Source organism: Apteryx mantelli, chromosome 7 (assembly GCF_036417845.1).
Source record: "Apteryx mantelli isolate bAptMan1 chromosome 7, bAptMan1.hap1, whole genome shotgun sequence".
NCBI classification, from domain to species: domain Eukaryota; kingdom Metazoa; phylum Chordata; class Aves; order Apterygiformes; family Apterygidae; genus Apteryx; species Apteryx mantelli.
Genome location: NC_089984.1, coordinates 21208304 through 21236085, shown reverse-complemented (window position 1 = coordinate 21236085; position 27782 = coordinate 21208304). Strand labels below are relative to the sequence as shown.

At 40.2% G+C, this 27782-nt stretch overlaps 2 protein-coding genes across 16 annotated transcripts in view; both read right to left on the bottom strand.

The window, feature by feature from the left end:
• PPP3CB (protein phosphatase 3 catalytic subunit beta) overlaps window positions 1-9992 on the bottom strand; it is a 54465-nt gene extending 44473 nt beyond the window's left edge. For all 10 annotated transcript variants that reach the window (XR_010884724.1, XR_010884725.1, XR_010884726.1 and 7 more), the window contains exon 1: window positions 9848-9992. Coding sequence is in view for 6 of the 10 variants with exons in the window: in XM_067299931.1 (XP_067156032.1) it covers window positions 9848-9917 (70 nt within the window). In the remaining 4 variants the exon portion in view is untranslated. The remainder of the gene's footprint in view (window positions 1-9847) is intronic.
• Window positions 9993-20953: 10961 nt separating this feature from the next.
• The window catches only part of USP54 (ubiquitin specific peptidase 54), a 103356-nt gene continuing 96527 nt past the window's right edge, over window positions 20954-27782 (bottom strand). For all 6 annotated transcript variants that reach the window (XM_067299927.1, XM_013960261.2, XM_013960262.2 and 3 more), the window contains 4 exons: window positions 25424-25542; window positions 24628-24765; window positions 23151-23337; window positions 20954-22372 (listed from right to left, as the gene is read on the bottom strand). In XM_067299927.1, the coding sequence (XP_067156028.1) occupies window positions 21720-22372; window positions 23151-23337; window positions 24628-24765; window positions 25424-25542 (1097 nt within the window). In that variant the 3' untranslated portion in view covers window positions 20954-21719. The remainder of the gene's footprint in view (window positions 22373-23150; window positions 23338-24627; window positions 24766-25423; window positions 25543-27782) is intronic.

Sequence of the window (27782 nt, the reverse complement as noted above, 5' to 3'; positions counted from 1 at the left end):
TGGAAATGAAGGAGCTCAGAAACAGTTGCAAGGAAGATAATTCTCCAATTGCTCCAACTGACATCGCTCATTTTGGAATACAATTTTGATCAGTCTTTTTACCAAGTCTTATGCACAAGCTCTATCATTTATTTTTATGCTCTCATCAGGATTGGAAGATACCACTGAACCTAAACTTGGGGGGAGGGGTGGTTAGCTTCATTTGTTTAGGAAATAAAGGGTGAAAATGTACTGTCTGCACATATTTGTGTGTCCTCCACATCTCATTCTTTTCCTATCAGTAACTTAACTCACGGGCTGACTGACAGACAGGTAAAGGTCTCTAAAGCAATCGAGTTCATGCAAGGTTATAAAAGCAGGCAGCCCCTTTGAGGAGATGGGCCCACGACTGCCTTCAGCAATGCAAAGTTGAGCTCATTTTTTATGATACACCAGACAATTCAGGCGGGAGATCTCTCCTGCTCTAATTGTTCCAAAAGCATTAGAGATCACACCGGCCCAGAACCAAAGTCAACCAACACAAGACACAGTTTTGCAGGAATTGTGCTTCATTCATTCTCATGCTATTCCTAGATAATGATCTTAAATGAAAGATGATCCTTTTTTTTTCTTTTTGGAGAAGATTTTTTGGTGAGATAGGGGATGGGGTAGAGAATGGTCCATGGAGGTGACCAGCTGATCTTCCCTCTCTTATTTGCTAATCATTACTGATTAACTGTATGGTTACTGATGGCTGCAGAACTTAGAAGGACAAAGTTGATTTCCTCTTTATGAGATTTTGGAAATACTGAAAGGGTTTTAAACATACAGTAGATGAAATTTCCTTCCCTTAGTGAAGTTCTTATGTCCAAGTAATTTATTTCTGATCAGATTCTTACAAAACTGAATTCTGCCTATTTTAACTAGCTATAGCTTTGAGTACATCTGACAAGTTACATTTTCTGTGAGGCTATAAAAACAGATGTTTCCATCCATTGTCTGGAAAGAACTGTATCAAATTCTTTGAATTAATATAGTTAGGAAGATTATACATCAAATGAAAAATTCTGTATTTCCAGGGGTTATCCATAATGTCCCAAAATCATGAGTGGCAGTATCCAAAACAGCCAAGCATCTGTAAAGTTGTATCAGTCTCATAGAAAAACTGAATTTTTAAAATGAGTTAAGTTTAATAAAATCCTTTTCATGTCATACATATATTTTCCTATTGCTCAAGAAGGATTTTTTTTCAGAATAATCTTTGGGGAAGACAGCATAGAACACCACTAAGGATTTAAACTGCAACACTGAATTGGAATGAAACAGCAACACTTACTATAAAAACTGTTACTTTGTATTCTATACTTTAATTATTGTCTCAACAATAGTCGACATTGTATTAAAGCTCATATCATTGGAAAATACTACAAATAATGTCATTTAATAGGTTAAGGATGATAATTTTTGAAGCACATAGACAATTTCTGCAAACTAATGGGTTTAATTAAACATTTGATGAAGTAGTAATAGAAGAGTATAGCCTAAGGAAAAAGAATTGCAGCATGATACGTTCCAAGACAGAAATATAATCCATGTTTCAAAATCTTTGTGCAAAACCTGGGCTCTGGGGACTGTAACGGAATGGTAATTAAGAGGAATTACCCTAAGGAAATAATATGATATTGGTCATTAAAAGATTCCCTTCTTCCATTCCCAACAAAAACAAGCAATAGACAAGCATCTGGAGATGAATGTCTAAAGCAGTACACACTGCAATACAAAATGACCGAGACTATATCCTATTAGTAAAGGAATAGATCTTATTAACAAAGGTAACATGCATCATAATTTACAACAACATACAGGCTTTTCTAAAACAAACTGCTGTTTACTAGTCAAAATTAATTTAAAAAAAATTAAATCTGTTGCTTATGTTACCTATAGCTATTTCAAGTATATTGATTCAAAAATTTAAACACTAATGCTGAAAAAGACCCAGTGAGTAGCTTTTGGGTTCTGCTAACAGAAAGGTTGTCATGGTTTTTATTACTATTCATACGCATTTCTGAAGAGGAAAAAATAGATCTTTCCTTTATACTGCAGCACTACTTAAAACAGAGATATCAAAAGCAAAACCTAGAAACCTAATTCTACCCACAGACTTCCTATGAGCCTCTGAGCACATTTATACTTTACAATAAAGCATGTTATAAAGATCCAAAAGTTAGCATCAATCTGAATGAATACATTCATAGTACATTGCAATAAGGTTCAGAAGCAGAAAAACTGCATTAGCATGGCACCTTACCCAATATAATAATCCCAACTGAGAGGTGCAGTGTGGCAACTAACACGCACACGCCACCTCCAGACCCAAAGCAGATCTCACAGTGCCTAGTAACTGAATGCAACAGTAGCTGTTAATAGAACGTAAAATGTAGATACTGTAAAGGTAAACCACACTGATATAAGCCTATTTTAACAACCTTGGCTAAATCTGGCTTGTATCAGAAACACCCTGTTGGAACAGGTTCCTGAAATAAGATGAGAACAAGACCCCTAGATTAACGGTAGGAAAAAGTATCAGGGAGTCACTGCACAAGGCATTCTGCTTCCACAAACAAAATACTTGATGCTCTTTGTATCTTAAAATTTAAATAATTCTTTTCTCTCTCCCACAGAAAGGAAATTGGCCATTTTTGTCTACAGTCAGGACCCCATAACATGTTCCATGAACTCAGCTTTGGCTGCAAAACTGCGCTCAGCACCCCAATTTTCATTTTCTGTTTTAATAGTGTTTTTGGTTTCACAGACATAGTCTCAGTTCACATTACCAAGGCTACTGAACAGACATTGTATTTATACTGAATTTCCCAATTTAACACAAGCAAAGAATTTTTTTTGTTTTGGGGATAGGTATACATGAAACAGTATATAATGTTTGTCTCTGCAAAATGATGTCATATATTAATACAAGGACAGTGTTCTGTAAAAAGACAGGCTATTATCAGTCATTTTGTCAGCACACTTATTACCACAGTAGTCCCCAAAATGCTGGGGGTTTGGTTGGTTGGGGGGTTTGAGGCGGGGTGTGTGTTTGGTTTTAAATGCACTTTTGATTATTTATTGGCACTCAGTAGAAGCAAGAAGCCTAACTCCCAGCAAATCCTTTCGATCTGTCCCCAGATTTTTCACCTCTCTATGCCAACGTCTATAAAGAACAAAGAAACGTAGCATCCATGACTGCTATGAAGACAGAATATGTCAAATTATTCTTTTGCGTTTGGCAAGACAGATTTGAAAAGAAATTTCATAAAGACTTCACCGATGGTCTATGGACCAGCAACCTTGAAAATACTTGTTTAGCACAAAAACACAGAAGCATCTACTTGAATGAGAAAGTTAGAATCAATAGTTGTCGAAAGGCATGGGTTGCCCTATTCATACCAAACAAGACAGCACAGATCCTGCAAAGGCAGTTTCTTGCAGATTATGGCATTTTCCCCAAATGTCACAAAAATTATCCCTTTACTCAAATTTCTTTAAATGCATGACACTTGCTGCAATGTCAAACATTCTAAAAGCAAGGAAAAACCTCAAATAAAAATGTGTTGATATGCCTAATATGCCATGTTGTGCTCATATTTTATGCTGTGCATATAATTTTTCTATTAACTTAGTAGATGTTTCTGTAAGGTTCTCTCAGGAAAAATGTAAGTACTTTCTGAAAAAGTACTTAAGGATACCCATCCCATTAAAATGGACATAGTGTGTTATACCACAAGACTATTTAGTGCCTAAACACATCTCTGGCGCAGGTGGATACATAGGTCTTTCCCTCAGTATACTCCCTGCTTCCCAAAACTCAATGGTTTCAGGATTTCCTCTGGAGCCCTAAGTTTCATTCAGACCATGATGTTTATGATCACTGATGGACTATCTTTCACCAGTATGTCCAGACCTGCACTAGATGCTTTTATACTTTTTGCCTCCACTGCATCCTGTTGCTATGAATTCCAGAATTTTCATTACTCTTACTATATGAAGTACTTCACTTTTCCTTTATATCCAGTTCTGTAAAAACTCATTTAGTGCTGCTTTTCTCCTTCTCACGGGAAGATAAAAAGAGCAGTTGTTTCCTATTCATCTTTTCCATTAGATACTATTCATGATGCATCTAACTCTACCCCTATCCAGCTATCACTTTTCTAAGTCACAGAGTCCTGACCTTTTCAGTTTCACCTTGCAGGGAAGCCACTCTGTGCCTCCAACCGTGTCTTTTCTGTACTGTTTCTAGTTCTAAGATACAGTACATTATAGATAAAGAATATCAGAAAGTGGACCAAAATTACATGCCGCTGTTCAAGATGTACATACAACACAAGACATATATAACAGCATGATAGTGTTTTCTCCTTTATTCTAAATTGATCTTCAAATAATGCCCAAGTTCCTATCAGCCTGTTTGACACCCACTGAGCTAACATTTTCAGAATACTATCCATACTGACCCTAATGTTTCTTTCCTGTTCACACCACTCTGTATATTTAAGCAAGGTCAAGGTTTAAGCAAGGCCTTACAGAGTCTTACTATTCCGCCTTTATCAGCACAGTATCTCCTACAACTTCATTGCCCAGTCACTCAGTCCAATAAAACCCTTCTGAAACATCCCTGGAAGTTTACTACCCTGAGTAAGTGTTATTATTTCACTGTTCACTCTGTTTTCTAAATAATTTATGAATACATTTAAAGAGCACAGATTCCAGATACCAACCTCCCTCAACCATGGAAGATTATTACGTATTCACATCCTTTCTTTCCTAATCAATTTTGATCCAGAAGACCTTTCCTCTTTTAGCATAACTGCTTACTTTAGCAGCTCTGACGGGGGAACCTGATGAATAGTTTTGTCTGGATCAGCCAGCTCACTGGCTCCTCCAAAGAATTTTAACAGTTTCTGTTGGCTTCCTTCTATGAAAACTGTACCAGCTTTTCTTTTATGCGCTATATTCCTCCAGGGATGTATTTAGTCCACTCTTTCTTACAACTGCTATGATTTTCCTTAAGTTAAACTTACAGCTCTCCAGTTCAATCTGGAGCTTTTTCTAAAATGCTGCTATGCTCCATTTCTCAGACTCAGAAGATGAGTTAAGCCAGAGGCTATGGAAAATAGATCAGCAATTTTGCACCCAAAAAAGCCAAAGAATTCCTTTAGAGGCACTAGACAAATATCTTCCAGTCCTGGGATATACTTTTTTTTTAACATTCATTGCGTTGATATGTTCTACAACCACTTACACTTCAAACAGACAGTTCCTCAGTCCCATTCAGCAAAAAACTTGACTCCTGTGTGAAAGAGTCCTCTTACACAGTAAACACACGTGCAAGTAGCTGCCAGCTTTTTCTGCTCTGGCCCTGCCTTCCCAAACCCCAACTGCCAATGGGCCCTGCTGAAACTGCCACAGGCTTTTGTTTAGAGGTTTTTTCTTTTCACTCCCTCTCACCATCCTCTCAAAAAAAAGTGAAAAAAGTACAAGGCCAAACACTAATTTGTCAGAATTCAGTCCATTCCATTTTCCTTCCCAAAACAAAACTGTGATTTTTTTTTTGAAGCATGACCTTTTAACGTTCTCTTTACTTTGCTGCTTTTTTATGTCATTTTAAAATAATTTATGATCAGTAGCATAAATGCACTCTAAGTCCACCATATTTTTAAAACAATCTTCATGCTGCCTATATGTATTTATCCTTTTAGTTGTTTAACTGGATTCCATGTTTTAAAATTAAATACTACAATGACTTCATTTTCTCCTACATGTATGTCACTGTTAGGGAGCAGCTATTAGTATCTTAAAATAAGATCCTGCTCAAGGATAAATGAGTTGCTTCTCTTCAGGATTCTCTGAATTGTTGTTTCAAGAAGCTATCGTTTAACATGTAAAACCACTGCTTGCCAATCACACCTTACCATGACTTCTGCCCAAATAGCAAAGGGATACTGAAGTCTCCCATGTCCAAAAGAACAAGATATCATCTTCAGAATTCATCAAAAAATGTCCATTAGCTCAGCAGGACAAAATACTGTGGATTACATCCCAAAGCCTTGTAACATAGAGCAGGCAGAAGTGCTATGCCAGGAAGGACACTATTTCAAGTACATCTTTGCAGTGTAGCTACTCACAGCTTGGTCCGACAAGCCCAAGTGCTTTTCACTCAAATTAAAGCCAGTGAAGGTTCCTCCATGTCAGTGAAAAGTACTTTGCTGCAATGTAGTGGAACAGTTGCTTCAATAGACAAGATACAATATACTGACAAATTTAAAGTATGAGAATCATACGTGCACTCAAAGGTCAAGTAAACTGATTGAAGTCAGGTAATTACCACAAAAAAAGTCAAAAGAATCAGATATGACAGTTAAATACCATTGACAGTCAAAAAAAAAGAGCTTTTTTCTGTAATTCTGACAGAACATAATAGAGGAAAATGCTATCTTTCATAAGACAGTAAAACACTAGGCATCATTGTTCAAAGATGAATAGGTCACCTTAGAAAACAGTGAATTATGAGGACAGGTACTTTCCTTATCTCTGTTTAAAAAATACAGTAACAGAAGCCCTGCCACAAGACACTTTTCAGGAACTGAATGCCACACATTGACTTCAGATATTACAATTTCATAGCTAAGCATTAATTTATAGGAAATTCCACAAGCACAAATTACTTGGACACAATTTAACTGAGCCATGAAAGGAGAAAATCTGAGCTTTTTATGTCCTTTAATAAAAGCAATCAATGCTCTGTGATGATACAATTTATATTTGGGAAGGCATGCCAGACTAATACAGCTAGATTGTACACACAGCATATTTAAAGCCACCATTATGCTTGTTATCTTTATGTCTAATGTGAACATTATACTTGATAATGTTTCAGATATTTTTCTAGATATATACATCTCTCACCAATGGCTAAATATACAGGTCAAAATATAATGGGGGACATTCCCTACTTGCTATCCTACCTTATTAGGAAAGATCAGTTACTGATGATACAATAATTTAACCACTTTTTCTTGGGTGACCATTTCTTGCCCATTTCTGCCAACATATATTATTTGTAGTGAAAGATTTCATGTCTCATGGTTTCTCATAGTCTCTATTATTTTTCCATTCTTCCAAGAAATAAAGAAGAAGAAAACAAAGGTATAATAAAAGTGATAGATGAAACAATACAAATACCGGCTTTGTCCAAATCTTTTTTCTTCTTCCTTTTTTCTTTACTTCAGAAACTGGCTAGCCCTCCCAAAAGCAAACATTAGGTCCCAATTTCACATTCCCTCCCAAAAAGATCTAGCACTTGCAGAGCATGAAAACTGACATATGAACCAATACTCTACACAGACGCACCAGATAACATACCGCATTCTGCTTCTAAGTTCTGTGGCTATTCTCAAGGACCTGAGACATTATAAATAGAAGAGCTCAGCAAGGGGAGATGGAAAGCCTGGGTGCCCCCAACGTATTTTAGCCTTAGAACAGGGGTAGCAGCACACACACACACACACACAAAACAAAAACCAAAAACCAAAAAACTGTTTTCCTATAGTAGATCACATTGAACAAAATAAAGACAAAAAAAAACTTAAAAAGAATCGCAACAATTTACTCCAGTAAATGAGTCTGTTACTAACTATTAATAAATAACCTGATATTTAAGAAAAAAAGCAGTGATTTGTACTATAATTCATAAGCACTACAGAAGTTATAAAGACATTATTCAACCATTTAAACTGTTGTCTTACTGCTTCTCCAGCACACCTGGTCTACACATGTCCAGTCAAAAGCAGAAGGCTCAGCTATTTTAAGAGAGTATCACATCTGTAATCTCTATATCTGAAGATACGTATCATATCTGTATCGCCACATCTGCAATATCATACAAAACTTAAGAGCACAATGAACATTTTTTGGTACATGGGACGTAACATAGTTGTCACATTTTAACATGGTTTCCACAAATGTATTTGCGTTGCATAGATACTCCTACTCAGCACTGGCATAACCTGCAATCTTGCACCCCAGGGTAGTTGCCTAGAAAAATATTTCAAACTGCATTGCACCTCATGGGGAAAAAAAAATTTGTTCTTCATACCAAGAACAGAGGCAGCTTGGCATAGCTGTCCAGGCTTTCCACAGAAACCAGTGATTCAGCACGATAGGTATGGAAAGGACAGATCAACGGAACAAACAGCAAAATGCTGCTGTATGAACATTTAACCAGCTTTAATAACCAGTTGTAATTATGCCCAAAGAAGATATCGAAGTCTGATTACTGCTACAATAGTTCTATATCCTGCACACCCAGGTTCAAAGAAATACTATAACCCCAGGCTGTAATCTCATTAAAATGAAGTCTTAACTATGATTTTTAGCAACCAGATGAATAGGTCACAATTAACTAGCTGAATTATTAAGTATTTGGAAATCAGCAGGTTCTCCAGTGCTCTCTAAAGTATATACTCACTTACCATTAGTTCTCTTGAACTGTTTGAAGAACTTAAAATGATTTGTTATAACAAATTGCTATAAAGGTAAAAAAAAATACAACAAGCCTAAGCACTGTATATTATAATATCTTTACATCAACGGCACTAATTCATACAAGCTTCTAAGAGACTAGCTGTAACATTTTCTATTTTTACTTTTAAAATTTGTTCAAACAAATCAACAGGTTAAGCAATCCAAAATGCGTAAGAACTTACTGTGAGTAAAGGTTTCCAGCATACTGGAAAACATGCTGATTTCCAAAACATACTATGGGGTTCCAAAGCTTTAATTAAGACCTGCTGAAGACAAAGATATCCTTTTCATTTCTCAAGATTCCATATTAGATAAAAAGTTGGATGAATAGATCCCCATTCCTTTGAAATCAGTTAGACCATGTGTTCCTAGGAATGTCAACCATAAAAACAAACCGCTTTGTATATAACCACAAATTTCAAACTACACAGGCCGGCTATTACAAATCAACACCCATACTGCCACTGCCAAATACAGCTTTCAAGAATAAAATAATTTTTTTATTATCTGTAATTTGAGTAAATAAGAACTCGATGATTCTTTAAAGCATTACCCATGCTACCCTTTTAATTAACAGTTTAGATCTAATGAATGTATCTTGGAACACTGTGTTGGCAAAGGCTTATTTTCCCCACAGATGCTGGAAGACAGAGGCTTGATGCGCTCTGAAGCAAGGATGTCGTGTTTCACAGCATCTGGGTCACAAGACCACCTGAGTTTTACACAGCCACAGCTACTTAGGCATACGTGGCCGTTCCTTCTAAGCAGCGTGACACTTGACTTTAAAGCCTTCCCACGAGACTACGACGCCAAGAAAGGCCACGAAAAAACAGATGAAGGTGAATTTTCTCCTCGGGACTGGAAAGCTGAGCGCGACGGCCGATGGAAAAGGAGGCGGCAGCTGGCCGCCGCCTGCCCCTCGGCGCTGCCAGCACCCGCGGCTGCAGCGACCCGCAGCCCCCGCACAGGAGCCGGCGCGGCAGGTGCGGGCACCTCCGGCCGCCGCGCGCGCGAGCCCCGGCCCGGCGCGGCGCGGCCCACGCGTGCCAAGGCGCCGGCAGCGCGCCCGGGCAGGCCGCGCCGCAGGGCCGCGCTCCCGCCGCCGCCGCCGCCGCCGCCGCCGCCGCTCCCACAGCCGCGTCACGGCTCCCCGCGCCGGCCGCGCCCGGGGCCGCCGCCGCCCGCCGCCCTGCGCGCCCGGGGACCGCCGCGGGGTCGCGCCCGCCCGCCCGCCGCCCCCGCCCGGGCAGCCATGTTCCCGCGGCTCCGGCGGCCCGGCGAGGCTCACCCTTGACGGCCCGCTCGCTGGTGCTGTGGGGCGGCAGCAGCAGCACCTTGCTCCCCTCCTTGGCGGACATCGCTGGGCGCGGCCGGGCTCCGGCGGCGGCGGCTGGGCGCGGCGCAGCCTTCGTCCGCCCGCGGCGCCCCCCGGGCTGGCGGGGACGGGCGCGCGCGAGGCGGGCGGCGGCGAGCAGGGGGCGGGGGCAGCTAGAGGCCCCGGGCGGCGGCGGCCCGCAGGAACATGGCGGCAGGCGCGGCTCCCGGCTCCTCTCGCAGCGCAGGGGACAGTCCGCCTCGGGCCCGGCATGCACCGCGCCGCCACCCCACGAGGGGACTACGGGAGCGTGGCGAAACTCCTTGCTCCGCCAGCGCGGCGGTTAGGGAGCGTGGCGAAACTCCGCTCCCCGCGGGGCGGCGCCTCCGCGCGGGGCGGCGCGGGGCCCGGGCCGCCCGGCGGAGGGCGCGGCGGCGGCGGCGGCGGGGCGGGGAGCGCCCCTCCCCCGGGCGGGCGAGGCCGCGGGGCCCCGCGGCGGGCCGGGAGCGGGCGGCCACCATGGATAGCTCCGCGGGGCGGCCCGGCCGGGGGCGCCATGTTGGCGGGCGGCGAGGTGAGGCGAGGCGGGGGCTCCCTCGCTCCCGGGCCCCCCGCGGCCCTGCCCGCACAGCGCGGGAGGAGGAGGAGGAGGAGGAGGAAGGAAGCCCCAGCAGGACCCGGCCCGGACCCAGCTGGGCGCAAGCTCCGCCACCGCGGCCGGGAGCGGGGCGGGAGGGGCCCGCTACCACGGCCCCGGCTGCCCCCCGCCAGGCCGGGCCCGCCGCTGCGGCGCGGCTCTAACGCACTAGTGACCCGATCGTTGCAAATGCAGCAATCGGGCCCTTCCCTGCATACAAAAAAAGCAAAGCGTGGAGGGCGAGAGGCCCAACCATATGCAGGGAATAAGACGGGGATCTGCCTTAGCAGAAAGGTTGGTATAACTGTACTGAATCTAAGATAATCTAGTCATTTTTTAATGACCTATTCCATATTAGATTAGCTTTACTGATGAAAAAACTAAGCAGTTCCTGCTCTCCTTCGCACCAGCTGTCAACTTCATCCTCTCACCTCCAGTTTAGTGTATTCTCAGTTGTACCAATGCAGGTTGTCTATAGGACAGCACTGTAATTCAGCTCACAGAAATCACCTTAGTTAAAAAAAAAAACCCAAACCTCACAGTATGACTGGCTATAAAAAATAGCCAGTTACTACATTAAAAACACTAGTAGCATCTTTCAAATGAACCCAGTCAGATCTAGCAAACATCACATACACATATTAGCATATTCATACAAATGCAGCGTATCTATAGTTGCTGCTTTACATTTCAGCTAATAATACAAGTCTTATACATTTTTTGTATTTAGTTGTGCAAACTACTTCATGCAATAGATCAGGAATTTAAGGAAGAAAAACCGTTCAGAGGTAATAGCTTCCAGCAAGGTCTTTTTCTTGCACTATTTAGGTCAAAGGGAAAAGGATGACATCTCAGGTGAGTAACTGCCATCCTGAGCCTGAAAAGCTGTTTGACTTAAGCACAGATACATTAAAATTGATGGGTTACATGAGAGCTCAGTTTGACTTTGTTTTTCATTACACAACCAAGCACAGTCCAGGCAAGCATTTTTGAAAGAAATACCACTCTAAACTTAAAAGACATTCATCAGAAACAACTGGTAAACTTAAAGGAATCAGGATTATAATCCTTTGGGGTATTAATTAATGGAACATGTAAGACTCCAAAGTTTCAGAGAACAGAATTCTATTAATTCCATGTCCACAAGTAAAATGTGTGCGCACACACACACAGAGAGAGAACTGAGATACAGAAAAGCATCATAAAAGAAATCATAGATGAAAATTTTGGATTAATCACTAAGCTTTCCAGTAGTAGGAACTGCTGCTTCCATAGCATGCACGTGTACCAGTTCAGACAGTTCAGAATATGCAGGGAGAGCATGGGATAGGAAGGACAGGTAAATAAATGCTGCTTCTATTGACTTAGCATTAGTTTAAAGTCAGTCTGCTTGAACAAGGGAGAAAATGAATTCCATCTCTTCTTTAGAATTAAGAGAAGTTCAATAATAAATGCAGTTTGAATGTTTGACAGCGTGAAACACGTGAGAGATTCTCATATTTGGAAGGAAGTCATTTGTCTGTATATTCCAAAGCAGATAGGGAGCCTGAAACCTTGTCGAGTGTTGTCAGGAATTACTGCTTTACCTCACCTGAAGTGGAGCTGCAAGAGAAATGCCTCTGAGGTTCTTTCAGCCACTCGCTTTTCTCATGAGCCCACAGCCAACATGCGTCTTGTCTCCCTGCGGTATGAAGAGAAAGGGGCTGACACAGATAAAGCTCTGGTTGGGGAAAAAGTATAGCATAATTTTATTTCGTTATGATACGGTGACAGAAGGAGACATCATCAGCTTCTAGATAGCATACCTAGTGCCTGCACTCTGAAACGCTTCTAGTTATATATCCAGGCATCACCTGAAGAAAAATCTCATACAGTCAAAAGCTTGCCGTTCTTTTCCCATAAATGCATCAGGATGATGAGATAACTTTCCCTACACACCACACCTCCTTTAAACATTAAAGATGATATTTTGAATGACTACTTTTTGGATAACAATAGCTATAAAGAGAAGTTAGCTAGCAGTTAGCTTGGGGTTTTATTGTTAATTTTTTAACATTTTCCACTTTGGCTCAATAAAACATACAGCATTTGCCTTTGTCATTAGGACCATACCAAAACTTAAATTAAGGAGAGAGAGAAATAAAGTACAGAACTACATTTAAGCCTTTTAGCCTCTCATTGAAGCTTTTTCATGCAATATTGTCTCAAAATCTACTAGAGACTCTGGAAGGGGCATTCTCATTGCCCCCACATACCTACTGTAACATTACAGTGAAAGCAAAGCTGATTGATTCAATACATCTTGTGTTCAAGGAATGAAACAATTTCCACTAGAACCACAAGTGTTATGATTGCAGGAACTTAAAAGTACAGTTACAAATAGAAATGTGGCCTTGTAGGTAGAAGTCAGTGTGCCTGTAGGGTCCTGACTTGTTACCACAAACCTTGCACAAATGCAAGGCAAATAAAACCATTTCTGAAAAGCAGATTCACATTTTGCTTCCTGTTCAGCTTTGCCACCAAGTGGCCATTCCATTCCATTCATTTTAATATCTAAGTAAAAAAAAAAAGTCTGATCCCTATTCTGACTGGTAAAACCAAACCTTTCATCCCACTAGATTGCTATTTGAAAAACTGCTTTCATATCAGAGAGAAAAAAAATTCAGCAAGATGCAATCATCAAGCCACACCATGGGGAATGGGGCCATGAGGGATGCAGATGATCCCTCTCTTACTCCTACTCCATCTCAAAGCAGTACATACTGGAGCTGTGTGAAAAGAGGTTTAAACTGAGAAGTGCCATGTTAAATCCTCAACTTTCGTGACACCCTCCCCTGACTGAGCAGTTCAAGATACAGTAGTAAATATATTTGAATAAACAGCCACCTCAGCCAACAAGTGCAGTTTAAGCTCATACAGAAGTTAGATATAAAATGACTGGGTGAAATTCTATAACGATCTCATGCAGGAGGCCAGATGATCAGAATGGTCCCATCTGACTGTAAAAGCTACATATCTTTAAAACTGGCACAATTCAGTGTCCCAGAATCATCTAATTATCCAACGAGGACTTTTTGAAAACTCTAAGAAGAAAATTGAATCACAAGAGATAGAGATATGTTCCAGATCCCAAGGGAAAGATACATAGATCAAATCTTGCAGAGATAAACCAGGTCTGAGAAGGGAAGACATGCTATAAGCAGGAGAATAAGATGAGAGAGACGAAACTTTAAGAGGTTGTTCCATTTCATGGATTCTCACTAGCGTATGCTTGAAACTCTCCTTTCTTAATTTTCAGAAATGGTATCACAGTTGGTACAAACTATGAGACTACCTCAGAACAAGCCACAATTTTTTTAATCCATTTTGACATATTGCCACACTGAGTTTCAGTATGAATACCTGAATGTTTTCTTTTAAGAGGACACAAGATTTCCCTGCTGTCCCAAGCTAGGTTTCTATGGAGAACCTTATTATGCATAACACCAGGACATCATTCAGAAAGACTGAAAACATAGTCTTAAGCCACTTTCTACAGCATCGCAAAAATCATTATCACTGCAATATAACCTCTAGTTGTCAATGTCAGATGTCAAATTGGTGAATTGGAATGGGGAGCAAATTATTCTTTTGGCCTCTCCAAGACAGTAAGGTATGTCAGCAAGGAAAAGGAAAGCCTTTTGGCCAGCAATGTGTTTGTTTTGCACACACACATGTGAACGTTACAAGGCTTCATGGTTGCTCATCCAGTATTGAAAAGCTGCACTGATTTCAACAGCAAGAAACAAAAATATCAGACAGATGATGGTAAAAACTACAAGCTACTTTCTATTAGTGCTCCATCCCATTGTACTCCCTTCCTGTACTCATTTCCTTGATAACCTCTTATCTATGAACAGGCTGTAGATATACCGGCTACATTTAAAAAGTTAGTCTTGGACCCAGTCATTCTTTTTATCATATCACAATTGTAAAAAAAAAGGATAAAGCAATCCAGCCTGTGCCACTTAGCCTGATCCTAAAATTTTAGGTGATTTCCTCTTACCATTACCTATCAGCCACACCTCTAATTTCAATCTGATGCCTCTGGAGTGATGGTACCTGAAGCTCTACCCTAGGTTGCTCAAAACATTGCTCACTTTTTCTGCTTAAAGCATTCCTTCCCCCTCCCTTATTATCTAGTTCAAACTTTTCCTTCCTTAGCCTTAAGCTATTGATCCTCTCATACCATCTGAGACCAAGCAATTCCCTCCCTTCATTTATCTTACTACCTTGATGGTATTAATAGACTATGATCCAGTCACCTCTATGCACTCTAAAATTGAGTTCACTCTGCTTTTTGCTGTCCTCCTTTGTGTTCTCTCTAGTTTTCTTACAGCCTGCACAAGCAAAAAGAGACTTAACTGACAAAATATTCAAGGTAAGCAGGCCTATGTATAGGACCTTATTGACATAACCAATGATCTTGTTGCTATAAAACTGAAGCTATGATGTATAACAATGAATTTTTATTTTGATGAGGTATGTTGATCCATGAACAAAATGGCCTGTAAATCAGAGAAATCCCATGAAGTATTTTAAAAGCAAACTATGGTGGGGACAAACCAGCAAAAGGAGAGAGGATGACTCAGTCACTGAAAAGTACATGCTATTTTACTCTTCTCTGATAACCACATTTGGCCACCATTACTGGATGGTGAAAGTGCAACTACGCCTTCAAACTACCCCTCTGCATCTTTTTACCAAGCTACTGACACCGAACACCATTAAGTATTAATACGTGTTAACAGCAAGTAAACGATTCATTGGGACTGGATAGCTTAAAAACAGGTTGAGCCAAAAATGACCCTCAGAACTGGGCAAGCCTGAGGTCACGGTTAAGTTGTTAAATGAATGCAGAAGAGGATATCCCAGAGCAATCCCACATGAGGATTTAAATGTTTTGCTTCTGTGTTTTGTCCTGAGAACTTCATATGTAGTTAGAATTATAAAAACACTGAAGAGACGTTGTTTTTTTTTCCAGGAAGTATGAAAAGATGAAGTTACAGATTTATTTTCCGCTCTGTAACATCTCAGCTTTTCATATGAATTATATCCTTGTGTTCAAAGCATTTTATTCTGAAGTCAGTTGAGACAGTCTTCCACACACATACCTTTCTCTCTCCTATTCAGATGATTGTCATAAATAATTGACTGCTAGGTCTGGTATATGATAGCCTCTCCTAAGCCTCTAAGGGAAGTCCACAACTACACCAAAACCAGTACACAACTGAAATGGTTCTCTAACATCTATCTGGAGAAACTAATTGTGAATTGCCAAAATGAATGGAAAAATCTATTTATACATGGTTTCACCTGATTAGAAACAATTAATGCATGGGGGTCATGAACAATTGGTTATTTCTTGTTAAATATACTTAAAAATACATACCTAACTTCTAAAACTTGTAACTGGCTTAGTTGTATGATCCTAACTTGCATTTGACTGACATGTTTTACATATATAAAAAAAAACAAAACACAGTCTAAACCATTATGAGAAGCTGAAGTTTAGTATGCTGTGTTGGAAATACAGGAATTTGAAAGCAAAGTATTTTCAAGCAATAAAACATGGAACACCTTGTCAGACAGGAGAGGTAGAAACATGCATTCTTTAGTTGAATCGCTCTCATGTGCCACATTTCAGCCAAGTAATTCAAGGACACTAAGTCAAGATCTTGTAATTCAAAGCAAGTTACTTGTGTTCTGCTACTATTTACTCCATAATTTTCACAGATACTTCACGTTAACATGTTTGTGCTTTAATGTGCTTTAAGATACATATTTCATTCAAGATACAATCTTGAATAGATTCATTTTCCAGTGAACTACTGCTGCTAGTAGTTCTATGTTTGGAATTCCTTTAACTGACAGTCACATAACAATTGGTACAAATCTTGAGTAAAAAAAACCCTGAAACTTTAGATAAAGAAACTATAGATAACCCTAGACTGCCATCAAAACCACTTTGCCGGAGTAGTAAAACAATATAATAAAATTTAACAGTATGAAGTAATTCTTAGATTTGATCTATTACTAAAATGCAGCTTCTTTATATTCACTTTTCTTGTGTATTCATATTTAAAATTTTAATATATACATATGTAATGCTTCTCAAGCCTATCATTTGTGGATGAGTCATCTAGGATTAAGCCATCCCAAGGTCAAGATACATCTTCCTTAATTAACCTAATTTAAGTTAGTTCACAAACGGACATTTGATCTTCTCATCTCTCATGAGTATATTCAGTGTTCACTCTCAAGAGTGAATACTTAAACAATGCTGCTGATGCCAAATAAAGAAGTTTAGGTTGCTTCAGCTGAACTTGCATCCATTTGCATTCACTTCCATAAATATGCTAGCAGACACAATCAGTGTTCTGAAGTGACTATATGGTTGGTCTTAGTTGATATTTTTCCATTAATCAAACAGTAATTTATAAAAATTTCCTAAATTACATTTTCTTGGTTTTAAAGGATAATTTTTTTTCTTCAATAAACTAGAATAATGATGCAGATGGAAAAAAATTTCAGCATGCAAGCACGGTGCAAAGTAACGGGACAAGAATTCGATCTAGCATGCTTTTGCTAAAACATGTTCTGAAGCTCTAAAGGAAACTCCATGAATGACAGTAACCGTGAAAGAACTAGCATAAAAGGAGCATTACAGATGTCTAACTTGGCTCAAAAAGGTTCTGGACTATGCTGTGATAAAATGCTAGTGGCAACAAAACACAAACAGCTAAAGATCTCATACTTTTGCTTTCTGCCACCCATGGTTCTAAACAGGAGACACTGTAGTGGTAGGAGACTCCAGGATGCATCTAACATAAATGAAGTATTTGTAAAATCCAAGCATATTTTTATCTTTGCCCCAGCTGGTATAAACACTTACTTGACCTCTACACTGTTTGCCCAATGTCTGTCTCTATTTATACATATAGCAGTGGCATGTAAGTGTTTCTGCACAGGTTCATTGGCAGTAGCATGAACATTATTATTAGAGAGTCCTATAAATTGCCTGCTCTCCAGCAGAATACATGAGTCAACCTTCCCTCCTCAAAGGCTTCAGCAGGCAGACTGATGCTGAGGACCCTCTCTGTCCAGGAATCTATCTATTAAAAGAAGGAAAGAAAATTCAGACAGATCAGTTAGTGAGCATTCTTTGGAAAGATGGACACATCTGAGGGAAGAGACTCAAACATTCATTTAGCTCATCTTTTTCACCTATCCATCTGTTCCCTTCACTCTCCAATTCACCAGCCCTCTTTTTCTTTGGCTTCTCTTCTCTATCCCCCCCCCCCCCCCAAAAAAAAAAGATGCTCAGATCTGTCCATTTTTCATTTCAGTGCATAACTCGGGTTACTCAGTCATGACATAGGTGAATGGGTTTTTTTTCCCCACTGCCAAAATAGGTAAATACATGAAATGACATTAAATGCAAAACCTGCATGACTGCCCGTTTTCTGGAGCCCTGTGTGCACTTGATACTTCTCACCCCAGCCATCACTGTTAAATCAGTGCAACTCCAGCAATCTTAGTGATCACAGAAAATACCAGTAAGACAGTTCCCTCCCTCTTCCCAATTCCACACATTCTAATGTGGGCAGTGGCCTTCATTTAGGAAGGACTGGGCACTTACCTTGCACTTTTGTGGCTCGCTTCCCTAAAAGAGATTCATTTTGATTAACTCACTGGTGTTGTACACTCTAGCACATTTTCCATTCGGACAAACCTGCTGCTCAGCAGCTCTGAGTATGATTCTCATAAACAGTGTGCAAAAGCTCTGTTGCCTTCAAGAGAAATAACTCTGCTAGGTAGTTGCTTTTTCATATACATAAAGATTATATTTACACACATTTGCTACTGCTAGAACACCAAGTCACTCTCCATTTTATTACTGTGTTTTTTCCCTACATAACTGGCTCCAAACTCATATTAAAAACACATTAGAGATCAGACAGATACAGTGAATGATAATGTTTTATTTTAGGAGAGCTGAAATTAAATTCTTTTAAAATGTAAATTTAAAGAGTTTTATTTTCATTTCACTTAAAAATTCCATCCATTAACCTACCCTGAAGCTGGTGACAGACAAAGGGATATTTTAGGAAGAAAATCTTGGTTATTTTGCATCAAAGCTTGCATACTTTATAGACTAAGAAAAAAGATTGTTCCAAAACAATTGTTGAATTCCTCGGGGAAGCTGCCCTCCTCTCACCTTTCTTGTAGGCAACAGTGAACTTTAATGAGCTACTAAACTAATAACATAACTGATTTTCTAGGGTTCAAGTAGCCAATAAATACCACTGAAGAGATTTACAAGTTATCAGTAAGTCAACTGAATTATAACATAAGTATTAACTTATGAGTCATTAAGACTTCCAGGCATGAGTTCCAGATGAAGCAAGTTTTTTTTTTCAGGTGTGTATTTTCCCCCATGTTAAATATATTACTGAACCCACTTTATTCTGTTTCTATTTTGATATACTATCATAACACTGGGTATGAGATGCTTCAGAGGTTGTGTCCATTTCAGGCATCTAGTCCAGCTAATTTCACAGTAAACAACATATGTATATGTATTTTTTATATATATGAGATTTGCAGAACAATTTTGAAGCCTGGTAGATTAAATTATAATGGAGGTGTGAAAAAACAGTTCCCTTTATAAGGAAAAAATAAAAAGTGGATACCATCAATATTAGTATGATTAAAATGAGTTGCATCAAGTCAGGCTTGCTCTCTATAGCTTTATGGAAGTGTACTTCCTGCTTCCAAATAGCTAGGCTTAAAATAATAATAATAAAAAAACCCTAAGTGTACACATTTGCTTTATTTGCAAATGCTACATACTACATATTGCTCCTGGAAGCAATGACTTTACTTTGTGCTTTATTTTGGCAGATTGTATTTTTGATAATTGAGTTCAAGACTACTTAAGCCTCATCCTGCAGCCTGAATTTTATGGAGCTGTAGTTAAGCAAAGCGTCAAATACTTATCTCTGTCCTCATTTGGATCCTGGGGCTACCATAACTTCCTCCAACTGCTACAGGTGACAAAGTACTGAAAGCAGACAGGGACTGCTTCTGCCCAGACTCCCTCCACTCCAACCGCGTTACCCTTCCAATGAGACAGAGAGAGGGGCAGAGAGAGAGACCGGGAAGAGGAACGTTTCCGTCAGTTATACGCCACACCAACGTCCACCCCCACATTGGAGTCGCTTCCTATAAACAGACTTGTAACCTCTACAGCTAGAAACTTGTCAGCATATTGCACAGTGCGTCCATACAGAGCCAGAGAGCCTGAGAAGTCCATATGTATCTGAAACTCAAGCCTAAATCAAATAATTGCTTCAGTAAAATAATGTTCCACTTCTTTATATTTAGAAAATCGGATTAGGAGTCCTTAAAAATACTTTAGTAGTACTGTTGAAACTTTTATGTTATTAAACTGGCAAAAGCATTAAGTGAAAGAGTCAAAATTAGGTAGCGCTTTTTTTTTCTTTTTTTTTTTTTGAAAGGGAGAGATGGAGGAAGAGGATGTTTTTGTTCTGGTAACTGGAGCTAGTGGGGGAAGTTATGCACAGAAAAAACGTGCAACACAACACTATCTAGTTGCAGGAGACTGTTACAATAGACAAAATAGGAATTATTTAGAAACAAGGAACTGAGAGAAGACATTTATTATAATAAATGTGACTCAAAATCTCAGACTGAACAGCAAAAACTGATAAAATTCCATCAAGCACTGAGGTGCAAATCCTGAAATTATCTGGAAATTAAAATTAATACACAGAGAACAATAGTGAGACCAAATTAGCACGCAGTACCAAGCACTAGAGGGCAGTCTAGACCTTCCACTGGCTGCTTGGGCTGGGAGAACCAAATTTGCAGTCCCACCCTCAATATTAAACTAAATTACCACCCTCCTGTACATGTAATGACTCCAAATACCATACTCGAATGCCTTAGCAAGACCAGGAGTGCAGTTCTTATTAAACCACATTTCTCACTACAGCAGTCTTTTCTAAAGACCCTTTTGTGTGAGATTAAAACTCCTCGCTGTGTGCACTACCACCTTGCGCCTATTTTGTGGTTTTCTGCCCAACCACGAAATCACAAGATACTTTCTAAGAGGCCCTGTTTATTAGTGCCCTTTAAGAGGGGGAAGTTAAGCACAGAGTAGTGACGAAACACATGAAAATGCAAATCCAGTAGCAGAATTACACAACTCCTCATCACATCCTTCAATCTAACCAAGTATTTATTACATAAACTTTGTTAATGGACTATAACAAAGAACTTAGTTTAGTCAGTGTATAAAAAAAAAAATCAGCAATTTCAGGCCAACTGATAAGTAAAGCCAAATAGCAAAGAAAGCTCATACACAGACAGGTAAATAGAACTATTTTCATAGATTTATTTGAAAAATACTTACAAAAGCAAGTATGTTTGACACTAAAATAGTTAAACTTATTCTGTGTTACATTGGTACAATTAAGCGTGCAGCATTAACAGTCTTTTCTGTTTGAAGCATTGTTAGTTTGCCTGAAGGAAGTGGGGAAATTTCTGGTTTACTGATGAATAGTGTCTCCCTGCCACTTCCTCAGTAGCAACTACAGCTGTGATCTCTGCCCAAGATCTCAGCAAACTGAAAATTGGGTTTGCCTCATAACCTGCCAGCCTGGCAAGTGTACATTTATTGGAACCTGAAAGGTAGGTCAGTTTTTCCCCCTAGTAAGGAACAGGAGGGAGGAAGGAGAGGAAAACGAAAGGACTGGTTTTGTATACAAAGAATTTACCAAAGCTACATTTCATGAAAGAGTCCTTAAAAATGTCCTTTTGGCCATGCTCCTTCAAAACATGCGCATACTTGGAACTTACCCGTAACCAATGTCCCTTAAACTTATCTTTCCTATAGCACTTTTTTGCTAGGAGAGGCTGGGACTAGTATAGCTACGATTCCCAATCCAGGACAGCAGTTCAGTAGTGTCAGAAAGAAATACAGTGCAATTAGTTTCCACATACTGTATAGCTACATTTTAAGACAAAACTGGCACAGATACCAACTGAAGTAGTTTGCCGTCTCCTTATAATCTACACCCAGGCAACAGCTATAGTCTGTTCACAGGGGGATTTTCCAGGGTGCATGGAGTGGAAGGGATCTCACCAGCCGTTATTCTGCATGGTGCCAGTAGCTGCTGCTGCTCGGGCCAGCATATTTCTGTGTGCCTCAGAAGCAGAAGAAAAAGTCCCATCCATCACATGAACTGGCAGTATTCGCCTCCTGCCAGGCTGAGGGGTGTAGCTGTTCTGTCGCCAGTCTTCCTCTGGGGGCATGTCAACCCTCCTTGGACCTGGAGCCTTAGTACAAGAGGGGGGCACGGGACAACCTTGAGGGGCCCCAGGATCCCAAGAAGGCTCACGGGGTAAAGTGCTGTAGTCTGTGCTGGGTGGCAGCCTGCAACCGACGGTATAAGATTCATGCATCTGACATTGTGAGGGCTGCTGGAGGAAGCCTTCCAGTGAACTCTTGGCTGGTTGGCCAGCATACTCCCCCCAGAGTGTCGTTCGTTTATCTGGTAATGTGGCTGTTTGTCTGGCAGCGTAGCTCATGTTCAGCCAGCGGCCAGTGAGACTTGATGCTCCACCTCCTAAATGCTGATTAACAAGAGGCCTTTGCACCTGGGAAAGGGTGCCTTTGGGTGCACAAGGTAGACTCCCATAGCTCAGTGCCACACCTGGGTAGTCTTCACCTTGGAAAGCTTCACCCCTGTCAGGCACAACCAAAAGTTTCTGGATGATGTTCTTCTGATCTCCTGGGTGGGGTGGGTAGCGAGGGAAAAAGGGGTGGGGGGGGAGGAAAGAAAGAAAGAAAAAAGTAAAAGGTTTGCTTAGTTATGTTTTATTTATTGCTGTTTCCTCACAGAACATAGGTGACAGAAAAAGCTAAACTAAATCACTAGTACTTCCAGTTACTGGTTGATGTGAGTGAAATCTAGCAGCACCTGTTCTAGCATTCATTTTCTTCTCTGCATTTCCTCCTTGCCCTACACTACAGCTACTGTCACAGACTTCACAAAACAAAGGATTTCTTTAGCAGCAATCTCTCTTGTGTCATCAAGAAGGAACCCAACATAATAATTCAAAGCTGGTAGATCAAACTGGTTTTGATGGCTTTCACAAGGAAAATAATTCTCATTCAGAAATTAGTTACTTATACCAGTACAACTGTGTGTGTGATTTGCTGGAATTAGTAGCTTGTGGAAGGATTCTTATACATAACTACATAGTGATGGGTTTTACTGCTACTTTTACGCAGGAGAAAATACCTCAAAAACGTGAACATGATTTTATACAAAAAAGTAGTCATCGTGTTTCCATAAAGATTATTCCCTTCCGTTATGTCCACTTAGCACAGCATCACTGAACATCTCAAAAGGGACAGAAAAGGAAAAAGAGAATGTGATTCATCCTTTCAAATTTCTGGAGGAATTCAGGCAGATAGTGAAACATCATTATGAAAGACGAGACCTGCAGAGCTATATTTCAGCAATATTTCTGATCATGAAGGAGGATGAAAAGTCCTGTGATTACCTGACGGTTTACGTGCCTTGCCCACCATGCTGGGCATCAGTACATCATGGGGTAGGTGCTGCACCTGGTTTGGGTTGTGCTGGGGATCAAAGGGAAACACAGGAGGATCATGGGGGAAAGGAAGGGAAGTGGAGCTGGAAGAACGGTGGCTGGTTTCCACTGGCATTTTCCTCATGTTTGGTGCTTCCTTTTACAAAATGAGAAAGGAGAAGAAAAAAACATAAAATGATGAGTAAACACAAAGTTGGGTTGAATCAAGCAACGATAGTGGTGATCCAAGGAAAGGGATGAGTCACCGGAACAAAAACATGCATCTGTATGTGAAAAAAATAAGCAACTCCAGCCATCCAATAAGGCTCTCACTGCAGTGGTGAGCTACTTCGGAGGATCACTTCAACTGACTGGAAATATACCAAGGAGAGGCAAGCCATGGACTTGGGGTTCACACTGGCACATTAACAAACAAGTCACTGACTTGAGCCCAGAGACTAATTTGAACAGTAGCAACAGAGAGCCATCCTATCAGCCGTCTCTGTTGTGGGGATAAAAACCTTCAGCAGAGGGACCAGTGGCCAGCTAGGGGTTTTAACTTGCTTCTGCCACCACTTCCAGGCACATGTCGAAGCCCCAAGTAAAGCATGCTGAGGAGCAAATATTACATATTCAAGTTTACGAGTTTACATATTCCTGGCTCATGGCACTCAGCACAGTTGGAAATTTATCAACCAGTCTGAATAACTGATTTTGCAACTCATACTCTTCTATGCTTATTATGCAGTTGGTTTCAAATCAAATCTTAAGCGCAGTTAGCAAAAAATTAGATCCAAGCCAAACTTTTGTATTAAGATCTGGTTATGCTGCTAAACACCAGCAATAATCTATTACTGTTTTTCTCACTGGCAGTTTTAACTTACACCTAAGATTGCTTAACAAAGATAACACAGGAAAATCAAATTCTCTCTATTTTTAGTTGCTTCCTGTATGTAATTGGCAGCATTATGTACCATTACTTAAATTATCTTCCCTTTATGCTTACTTTTACTTGCTAAATGCCACTTGCTGAATATACCCACAAGAGAGCAAAAACTTTCACATGACTACTGTAATCTCTTTTTAAAGTCACAGGTGTATTAAGAACTTTACTGAAAAATAACTCTAAGTCAACTGAAAAAAAAAAAGTTTTTATACTGGATGTCTTTGTATACCAGCAAGTAATACTAGCTTGCATGCTCATCAGCTGCAACTGGTACAACTCCGCAATGACTCCTGAAGGAGACGTTATTTAAATAAAAGCTTGTTCTTCTTCCAAAAAGAGAGCAAAAAAATCCACAAAGATGTCATCATCTTCCATCACCTTGCTTATTATCCAGTTGTCTGCTGTCTTGTTTATTTATTATCTACTAAAGGCAGACAGAGAAAACAGGAATGCTAGATGCAGCTGACAGCTCTTTGAAAAACTGCACATTATTCTACTTACAAAACTGTGAGAAGAGACCAAGGTCTCTTCTCTGTTTGTGATGACTGTCCCACTGAGACTGCGAGCAATGCGACGGAAATTCTCTGCACTGTACATTTCCTCCTCTTCTGGTTCCCTATGTTCGCCGGTATACATGACCTGCAGACAATATCACGCATTTCAGAAAAGGTCTCTCTATAATATCAATTTTGTATAGTAATTATCAGGAAGAGATCAACCTAAATCTAATAAACTACTGCAGTGAAATTCTACGGCCTTTTCTTTTCTGAAGGCCTTCATTCAGGTCTTAGCTCAGGGTGAGAGAAGCTAGCAGTAGTTGGAAACTTCTTTGTGTTGTTGTTTCTGACCAAGGAATATTACCATCCAACTACAGACTGTAGCAAATACCAGATTAAACCCTAGTCTTTCAAGAAATGTAGTGACACAGTCAACAAAAGAAAATACTAGTTCCACTGCAGGTGACGATAATATCAAGAAGAAGTTTACATAAGTTGCAATGCATAACAGTTCATGATAATATGTTTGAAGAGACTTAGACCTTAAAGTTTTCAGGTGTACATGACCTTAAAGTCAGAATTTAGATAATATTATTGCATGCAAGTTGCATGCAGCATGAGTCACTCGTGTTTTAGCTAATTAATCCTGAGCTAGACTGCACTTAAAATTCTCTCTGAAGCTAACATCAATGATCCCACTGCCTTTTTACAATGTATTCCACTTCTCCCATTGTAAATTCTTTCACTCACAAGAGTCTTAGCCCTTCCCTCCCTAGCACGTCTTAGTAATTTGTTATCACCTTGGAGACAGAAGAGACACTGGCTCCATACAGACTGCGCTCGATCTCTGCTGTTGGGGTTTTCGAGAGACCCATGCCAGCCGTAGCATGCAGCTTCTTCACATTTAGGTTTGCAGAGACTGGGAAAGAAATAAAATGGTATGGTTAAACTCCAGGCTTGAATGAGTATTATGATACAATTTTATCTGTCTTAGATCTGACTCTGGCATGGAAAGACTATACACACAAACTGGGAAGTAATTAGAGATTCTTTTGACATTAATACACAAGCTAATTCCCAGAATCCCCTAGGGGAGAAAGTCCATCAGGATACTCACTTCTGTTTCACTTGCCCTTGTGCAGGCTTCTAGGGAACAGTTATTGAACTTATAACAGAGTTAAGCTACTTGGGGTAAACAAGATACCATCTTTAAGTCGTTCCCCGCCTCCCCCAAACTCCATTTGTTCCCATCCAATGCTACATTTATCAGCCATTTGTTGTGCTGGTTAACTATGCAGAAGTGTTATTTTTAAATAAAGATGACTACAGTTACTTCATTTCAGTGCAAACCCACAACCGGTAATAAACTTGAAACCTGAAACTTCTTAGGAAATACATAGGCAGATCAGTGGCCTAATAAAAAAAATCCATCACAGGGAATCTATCTATAAATAAAGCAAAGTTGAGGTGCCGGTAGCACCACATTTTCTGCATTGAGGAAGCGTTTGGAAGATTATCTCTTTGGGCCTTCATCCCCTGGCATAAATCTCTAGTAATAGAACAGTGGCATTTTCACCATGAGTCTGAATACAAAGGTCTGACAAAAATAGTTGCTATGGGGCAGAAAGCTTAAAAGACATTTGCACATGAATAGATAATCCAAGACAAAAGTGAGAAAGAGCTGTCCCAGATCCACTCAGGTAAATTTCATCCAGTTCATTACAGTAGATGAATTGGATCAACTCAAGATCCAACCGAATTTTTAACAGAATTTGCAGAATTTAGGAAGAAACATTTGAAAGTCACAGCACATCAGAAGTAAAGATCTCACATGGAACTTAACTTTAGCAGAATATCTGTATCTCATCCCTCAGATATGAGGTGGGAAAACAGGAAAGAGAAGTGTCAACATAAGAAATATGGAATTTGATGACAGAACTCCTTGGCTCCAGTTAACACTAAAGCAACTGGGCTTTATCCTGTTAGATATCTAGAAAGACGTTCAAAATCAGTATGCTAAGAAGGAACACCTAGAGACCTTCTGATCCAAGCCCATACAAGAGAGTACCAGTGATGTCAGATCTTGCCTAACCCTGAAAGGAAACCAAAGACCCTGAATGGAAAATGATCTTCTTAGGATGTGTTATCTGGTCTGCCAGTGTAGTGCAAGACAAGAGAATTTCATGGAGTATGAGAGCTGTTGAATAAAACCTGTTCAAAAAGAGTTTACTGTCAATATTCCCTCTGGTCACAGCATGTCTTCATTTGTCAGAAAAGATGGAGGCTCCACCCCCATAGGTGCAGGGAAAAACCTGCCTTGCATATATATTGCAATATACACATCACTTTGGTGCCCATAAAGTTTTGGACAGCCTTGTATCTGACCAGAAAATTTGTAGCTCTAATGCAATGGCATGGAGCCTAGAGAACTTTGTTTCACTTGTGCTGAGCAGAGAATTAATGTTGTCCTACCCGAGGCAGCAGATTAGGTCAGCTTAAGTGGAACCAGACTGCTAGCACCAGGCTGTAATTGACTGGGTGGCTCCAGCAATGTCAGAGCTGTTCTCACCAAAAGCAACAGAATACGTTAGTTTGCTTTTGGCACCAACTAATCTAAAAGGTCTCAAAGATAGTGCAGATCATGCTCCCACAGGACCACTTTCACAAGTAATTTTCCAGAAGTAAAAGTAGGTGGTCCTTAGCAAAAAAACAAGTTCAGCTCTAACAGATCTGGAAACACTTTTAAAAGTTATTCCAGGTACAGATTAAATTCTCATATACTAATCAGTTAAAATTCACAAATTTGGAGAACACTCATTTTGGACATAAAAATAGCTTAATAAACTCCCAAGGTGATGCAGGGCTTCCAAACAAAGTTCAGTAGTCTTGGCCTAAACAGCTAGTTGCCTGCTCAAAAATAGGATCAATTATTCTTTTGCCATTCTACAGATATTTTCTGTTTGCCAAGATCAGTGACTACGCTGAAGCCTCCCCAGGCGGTACTATGACAGTGCTTCTCTATCTTTACAGTCAGAATGTTTTCAGAATCTGCGACCTGAATCTTTCTGCATCTGTGTACAGATTCATGCCCCTTTAACTAAACTGACTGGAAAAGATACCTTCGCCTAATAGTGGTGTGTGTAGGCTGGTCAACCAAGA